Source organism: Ciona intestinalis, unplaced genomic scaffold (genome assembly GCF_000224145.3).
Source record: "Ciona intestinalis unplaced genomic scaffold, KH HT000057.2, whole genome shotgun sequence".
Lineage (NCBI taxonomy): Eukaryota > Metazoa > Chordata > Ascidiacea > Phlebobranchia > Cionidae > Ciona > Ciona intestinalis.
The window spans coordinates 23,281-31,618 of NW_004190379.2; the positions used below are offsets into that span (position 1 = coordinate 23,281).

At 37.7% G+C, this 8,338-nt stretch overlaps 1 protein-coding gene across 1 annotated transcript in view; it reads left to right on the plus strand.

The window, feature by feature from the left end:
- The first annotated feature begins 313 nt into the window (after positions 1–313).
- LOC100175307 (beta-1,4-galactosyltransferase 7) overlaps positions 314–8,338 on the plus strand; it is a 13,137-nt gene continuing 5,112 nt past the window's right edge. Inside the window, exons 1-2 of the mRNA XM_026838112.1 lie at positions 314–576; positions 7,134–7,338. Coding sequence (XP_026693913.1) covers positions 425–576; positions 7,134–7,338 — 357 coding nt within the window. The 5' untranslated portion in view covers positions 314–424. The remainder of the gene's footprint in view (positions 577–7,133; positions 7,339–8,338) is intronic.

Consider the following 8,338-nt stretch of genomic DNA (forward strand, 5'->3'; position numbering starts at 1 on the left):
TGCGGCTAAATTTATACATTTTTTTCTAAAAAATGTTTGGTAAGGTAAATAGAAGCTGTTTTACACCTTCCCACAATAGGAAAACACAAACAAAACTTAACAAGTTCGTTTAAACCCTTTGTCAAAGTCACCACTTTCGCTCTATTTTGGACACACATAGACGGCAGTTGGACTACTCGGTGTTTATACGACTCTGAGTACAGCGTAAGACGAACATATACAGCTACTACCGCTTCTGCAACTTCATTCACCAGTTAAAAATTGTACCACTACCACTAGCGGCGCACCATGCCAACTCAATCTTCTATTATTCGCATGGAGAAACGAACAATCGCTTGCTATCGGGTAATACTGTATATGTATTATCTATGTTCTGACAATCTAAAAAGGTTATGGTGACAATTTCGCGGGATAGATAAACGCTATGGTGAGAATATCCATTGCTCGACTTGGAATGTTATGTCTGACTGTGGTTGCTATGTACGCTATTCATATGCTGTTCCAATATCTAGAAGCCAATAAAGATAGTCGTAATAATCATTACCGATACTCCAAAGAAGTTCAAGTTGCAAAACAGTAAGTTATTATTACATGGGACTATACAACGGGTAATCCTTTAGCTGGTGGCCACCTGAAATTTTTTATTTCAAAATGTTTCTTAGGTCTCGCGCATTTTAAAAGTTAATTTTCGACACGAACGGCCTAGTTTTTTTCCAAAAAAAATATACATTGGGTATTAGTGAGACTGAGATCTAAGGAACATTTTGAAACCAAATTTCAAGGGGCTACAGCTAAAGGATTACCTATACAACGAAGAAGATTATCTTTTTCCGCTAAGAGACGATGACAAATTCGATTCTGTATTCTATGGGGAGCAGTTATTTCACGGTTTATACACATAAGATTAAACCCCTAACACCTATTCACCAACCTTTACTCTTAACCCATAACCCCAAACTCGTGCTAATCAAACAAAAAAAACTTGAAAAAAATAAAAAAAGTATTCACTATACGGGACTCGAACCCGGTAAAAATAAAACAAGAAAAGTAAACAACTGCACGCAAACCGTTACACCACAGACTTGACGACCGTAATGAGAACGAAAGAGCGTATATAACCGACCTAAAGTGTAAAGGATGTTCTAACTATTTTTTATGTATTTATAAAGATATTATTATTAATTAATTAATTTGTTTTACATTTGTTAACACTTTGTAGTGTTGCTTTGTGCGTTTTTCCGTATTTTTTAATTTAAATAATTACCGACACCTAGCGGGAATAGTGAACCTTCTTCTTCGTATAGTCCCATGTGTTATTATTTATGCCGATGGGGCAAGCTGTATAAAGCCGTAGAAACGGACAACAGTAAACGAAGGGAGAAGGGAAACTAAATACTGAAAGAAGGGAAGGTAGGCATAGGCGTCGATTATTTCACATTGTAAACCAATCTTAGGGTGGGGGGGATATCAGTGTATGCCTAACTGGGACACACGTAAAGGCTAAAATACAACGCACGTGAAGGTTAAACTACGACACACGTATAGGTTAAACTACGAGACTCGTGAAGGCAGAACTACAACACGCGTGAAGGTTTAATTACAACACACATGGCGGCTAAAATATGATGCACGTGAAGTCTAAACTAGAGGCGAATGATGACTGGACTACGACGCACGCATAGGCGTCGAAACATTAAGCATTCAGACGAAAACCGGGGTGGCGAGATTGCAGTTACTACGTTTTAGGTTATGACGTCAAACGGTACGTAACTTTCTAGAAACCGCATTTTTACTGACGCGAGCCTGCGATGGCCCGTACGAAGGCTTTACAATTCGGCTAAACAAACAATAACCTGGTTAAACAGGCGATGTTACTGCATCCCTAACGTAAGCGTGTTTCATAATGAAGTAAACAAGCGCATACGATTTTCGTATTTTATAAAATAAACCATTCGCGATTACTGTCGACGAGTAAATCTCCAGTGGTTACGCTTTAACTTCTGACTAGATTTATGTTACTGTTAATTAAACATACACCAACCATTACCAACAGAACTGTTACATCACAAGCTGTATTGTGATGTCATCCATTAGCGTAAGGTCAGATGTTAAGAAATACCAACTTCGGGCGATACATTACGTCACAAATAGCATTGTAATGCAATCCATTATTGTGATTTTCGTATTGCGTAATTCCAACCCTTGATATCACAATCATATTTGTAATAGAAATAAAAATCATAGGATATTGCGCAAGCCTGCACCTGTAAGTTTGACGATCTTTTAATATGTCACAACTGCTACTGTAACGTTTAGACTTAACATGCTGCGTAACACGTAATACTAAAGTTAAACCGTCACCAATGCATACTATAAGATCGTATAAAAGGCATTTGCTTACTCCCGTTTCAACATTAATTGGACGAATTTAACCAAATTTTTAAAGAATCCACATAAAAAATGCAAATACTTCTTAATAGCTATTATGACGAAAACAATAAACGTGTAAATTGTAACATGTTGAAAAATATCGATGTATTATTGAATTGCTGTTGTGTCACAAATATTTGGCATGTCGCATGTAAGAGGTTTAAAAAAAGACGACTAAAAATGTGACACACGTAATGGCTAAATTCGGACCAATGTGAACGTTAAACAATGACGCATATTGAGGTTAAACAAGACGCAGGTAAAGGCTAAACAAGACGCACGAAAAGGATAAACAGGACGCTTAAAAAGGCTAAACAAGACGCACGGGAAGGTTAAAATGCGATGCATGTGAAGGCTAAAATAGGACGCACGTAAAGGCCAAATTCTGATGCACGGGAAGGTACGACATAGGTGGAGGCTAAACTAACCGCTTAATTGTTACGTCTTATTGCAACATAACTATTAACTAGGACGTTTCAATACGTAACAATCGGGAGGAATGTGCCCACTGCCCACAAACCACGAGATCGAAACATCATGTATGAGCGTCAGTGTCACATTTTCACGCTCTGCGCCGGCGTAGGAAATAAAGGAAGACGTGTGCGGTAGCATACAATTTAACGCATAACAAGCGAAGCAATCGTTGTGAATTTATTCTCGTGAAAAATGACGTAATGAAACTCTGGTTCTCGTGCGGTGCCGACAAAGATGTTTTTTGGCTTCTGTCCAAGCTCAGCCGGGAAGATACTTTGTAATAATATATTACAATTTGCGTTGGTTCCAATTTACTGAGCGTCGCTCCTCGCTCTTATATTTGCACCAATTAAAATTCACATAAACGCAATATACCTGCATTCAAAGTTTAAACTATTCTTGGTTGCTGGCTTAAAATATGTTGGGATTTATCAAAGGCATTATGACGTAATCATCGTTACATTTTTAATCCACGATGAACGTGCGTAAAACTTTTCAGTTGTTTCTGCGATTTGATACGTCGTTTTAATAAATGTAATATCATTTTAAATTCACCGCATAAAGGTTCCTTGTGACATGATTTGTGTCAAAATTAGTATAGTGGGTGTTAGGAAAATGCATTTTTTTAAATATTTGCACGAACCGTTCCATCATTTTAGCTATTCGCGGTGTTCTCACAGGGTAACCGATGCGGTTAAAATAGAGCGCACGTTTATGTCGTCAATAAATACTGAACTAAGAAACCAAAGAGTATATTGTTGGCCGAACGTAAGAAGGTTTATTTTAATATAAATAGGATTTATTTCTATTAAACAAATCCGGACGTTTTTCGACAATCCGGACGTTTTTCGACAATCTGGACGGTGACATTATCACTGAAAAAGGGGTATTTTTACAATCCTGAAACAGGGTAATAAACAGCCTAAATATGTTCCCAGAAGTAGCATTGTTGCATTTACAATGTTTTCCGCAGCCAAGCAGCATATTTGTTACCAAATAGTAGGGATTCACACATACATTCATTGCATCATAATAGTGATTGTTTGACCTGGCAATTGATTACGACATAATAGCAATTCACACATTGATTATTTGCGTAATAATAGCCATTGTCCCCTTGATTATTCAGCTTGCAGATGCTTAAAAACAGGTTGGATATTTACCTTTTCACATATGCGCATACGGAAAGTATTGACAGTTTGAAAAATTACTTTATATGTGTGTAAAGCAACGCATCGATTTTAAAAAGTTGAAACCCACTGGAAGGTTACTTTGTATTATCATATTACTGTTTCGGTTCCAATTTACTGAGACTGTGTGTTAGTTTCAATTTACATTAGCGACGCTTGATGTTATAATTGAACAAATTAAAATTAGCATAATCTTAGCGCGATTTACCTGCTTTTAAAATATTCACGATTGCTGGCTTAAAGTTATATTGGAAGTAAAAAAAATACGCAAACTTTACATGTCGTATGGAAGCGCATTAAAACATAAATGTTTTCTAACAATTGTATTAGTTTATCAAAGTGGTTGTGGCGTAAACCATCGTTATATTTCAGGCGCCATGGCATAGTGGTTAGCGCGCCTGCCTGTAACCCAGAGGTAATGGGTTTAAGGCTTGACGTTGCTACCATTGTGGGCGTATGTGTCCTTGGGCAAGACACTTAACGACAATTGCTCCAATTAGCGAAACATGAAATGATCAGTATTAATCAGAATTAAGACCTGTATTCAAGATACTGCAAGTTATTATAGATAAAAAATGGTTGGTCATCAATTAGTCTATATGTTTTGATAGGTAACTCCAAATATCTTGCTTTTGTACAAAACTATGACGCACGTCGACATTAAACTACGACGCACATAGATGTTAAACTATGACGCACATGGACGTTAAACTACAATGCACGTGGACGTTAAACTACAACGCATGGGATGTTAAGCTACAACGCACAGGGACGTCAAACTACAACACGCGTTGAAATTAAACTACAACGCACGTGGACGTTAAACTACAACGCACATAGACGTTAAACTACAACGCACATGGGCGTTAAACTACAACGCACGTGGACGTTGGACTACAACGCACATGGACGTTAAACCACAACGCACGTGGACGTTAAACTACAACGAACGTGGACGTTAAACTAAAACGCACATGGACGTTAAACTACAACACACAGGGACGTTAAACTATGACGCACGTGGATGTTAAACTACAACGCACGTGGATGTTAAACTATGACGCAAGTGGACGTTAAACTACAACGCACGTGGATGTTAAACTATGACGCATGTGGACGTTAAACTACAACGCACGTGGATGTTAAACTATGACGCACGTGGACGTTAAACTACGACACGTGTAAAGGTCAAATTACTACACACATAAAGGTCAAACTATGACGCACGCAAATGTTAAACTATGACGCACATGAAGGCTAAACTACCACGCACGTAAAGTTCAAACTACAACACACATAAAGGTCAAGTAGGACGCTTGTCGCTTTGCATGAACGATTTATATATCACTGCTTTTTTACCGATACCGATTATCCGTAGAACGTTGACCTCTAGTACTTGTGTACGGATAGGATCATAGGCGTCGATTTTTTCCTGTTGTAAACCAATCTTAGGGGGGCGAAATAAATGTCAATGTATGCTTAACTAGGATGCATGTGAAGGCTAAACTACGAGGCACGTGAAGGTTAAACTACGACGCACATGAAGGTTAAACTACGACGCACGTAAAGGCTAAACTACGACGCACGTAAAGGCTAAACTATGACGCACGTAAAGGCTAAACTATGACGCACGTGAAGGTTAAACTATGACGCACGTGAAGGCTAAACTATGACGCACGTGAGGCTAAACTATGACGCACGTGAAGGCTAAACTAAGACGCACGTGAAGGCTAAACTAAGATGCACGTGAAGGCTAAACTATGACGCACGTGAGGCTAAACTACGACACATGTGAAGGCTAAACTTTGCTCATGAAAAAAAACAGCTCTGCTGATATAAATACGGCACAGTTTTTTTGGTCAGCATACAAATTATTAACGAAAGCTAGTTTAAAATACTATAAAACTTGTTGGCGATCACCGAGACACCGACCGCAGTTTATAGCAACCAACACTTTCTTTTCTCCTGACAACCAACTTCCTCTTTTGAAATTACCGGGAACTTAGTGGCGGTTTAAGAATGCCTGGTTTGCAATTAATTACCCGAACATACACGTGTCGAAATACTGGTTTATATTGCTCACGTAATACACATTCGTCACAATTCCTATTATTGCGAAATAGCTATTTATGTTACGTCACAATTGCGAATGTCTTTTATCCGTATAAATGCCGGAGTTAAAAGGCTGTTTGTTACGTCAGAACTGCACGAATAGGTAACTTTTGTTACATTAACATTATACGATTTGTTACGCAGCCGTCGAAGTAAATAAATTCCAGACTACTAAAATATTAAGCGATATTACACTTGCAAGTTAAACGATGTTACATTGCGATAAGTGTTCCTGTCGCGTAGAAGGTCTAACTATAGCGTTAAGATACATCCCAATTAAATTGTCTTTGCGTGCTTGCCGCACTCCCACGCAGTTTCAAAACTCTACGCCAATGAACATAGATGTATGTGCAAGTTATATTTTTGCAAAAAAAAATTGAAATTTGATCTTTATATGATTCAAGTTATGATCCTACTTTTTAATATTTTACACCCAAGCCCCCTTTATTTTGAAGAAAAAAATGTTTCATTTTGTAGCTATTACGTAGCGCTATAACATATTCAAAGCTGGTTCGTGCGAAAATTCTATACATATGTTTTTATGGCGAATATTTATATTCATAATTAATCTGTTTTCGAATTTTTAAGTTTTTATTTCGGAATCGGTACCGCTAGGATCAAGTTAGTACAGTGTCCAAATTTTAGGTTATAGTGGCACCAGTAGAAGGTATCGAAAATGGCCCCTATAGTATGTGTATTCTAGGATCACCTTGGTCCTGCACGTTTAGTGCTGGTAAATAGAAAGGTTTACAATTTATTTTCATACTGTCGCTTGTAGATTCTGGTATTTTGGTTTTAGTTTTTATGTTATTACTAAACTAAAACTATTAACATCTAGTATTCAAGAAAAAATTTTTGCTTCCATTAGTATTTTATTCAGTTTACTGCTAATTTATATAATCCTAAGTAAAAAGATTTTGTGACCAGAGGAGAAGATCAAAGTAATGAAGGAGAGTGGAAGAAGAAGAAGCTAGCAGTGATTGTTCCATTCAGAGATCGCTTTGAAGAATTGATGGAATTTGTTCCATGGATGAATAAGTTTCTTAACAAACAGAAGATACCTCACAGACTTATTGTTGTTAATCAGGTCGATTTACACAGGTTTGTCGTTTTTGTGTATGTGGGTACATATTTTTAACATAAGTTTCTTTACCAATTATTAATTCTGCTTATATATACATGCCCGAGTCAGCTCACAATCCTGATTAAGGAAGAAATACTCTCTGTATGCGCCTTATTTCATAATGTACCCATCAGGTTAATTCATGTCTTTTCCATTTGTATGCTTTAGAGCAGGGGCGGGCAACTTACGGCCCGCGACGGGATTTTGAACGGCCCACAGACAGTTTCCGGTCTTACATGATAGTGTGGCCCGCGGCCCAAATGTGCCTAACTTTCGAAAATCCAGGGTACCCTTATTGAAAATAAATATTCAATACTAACTAAGACTTTCTTTCGAAAGACGCTGCATATTTGCGCCAGGTATAATGGCCCTTATTTAGGTTTCAGGGTTATTATAATCGGCAGATATTTGTTATTTAGCAATAATCTTGATCGGGCAAACTTCGCAGTTGTTTTTATTTCCTGTGCTTAAAAAGCTGAATAACACACATCGTCAATGTGACTTCAGAAACGCGTAGCGGCAATACTGTTTGATCGGCGGACGCGATAAAGATTGTGAGACCTTGGAAGTGAGGCCGGCGATTAACGTATTTTCAGTTAGATGTGTGTTGCAACTGATGGAAATTTCTATAGAATATTTCGAGTGTAATAAAATACATGTTTTGAATAAATTATTTTTTCAGATGACGAGCTAGCTATGCTCCCTTGCTGTCAGTGATTTTTTTTAAATCGAGGCGTTGCTTTCGCGTGTACAAAGTATGCTTTTTGCAAACTATAGATACTTTAATGCGCATACGCGAAAAGGCAAATATCCAACCTGTTTTCAAGCAACTGCAGGCTAAATAATCAAGAGGACAACCGCTATTATGACGCAAATAATGAACCTGTGAATTGCTATTACGTCGTAATCAATTGCCAGGTCAAACAATCGCTATTATGATGCCATGAATCCACGTGTGAATCCTTACTATTTCGTAATAAACATGCTGCTTGGCTGAGGAAAACANTTG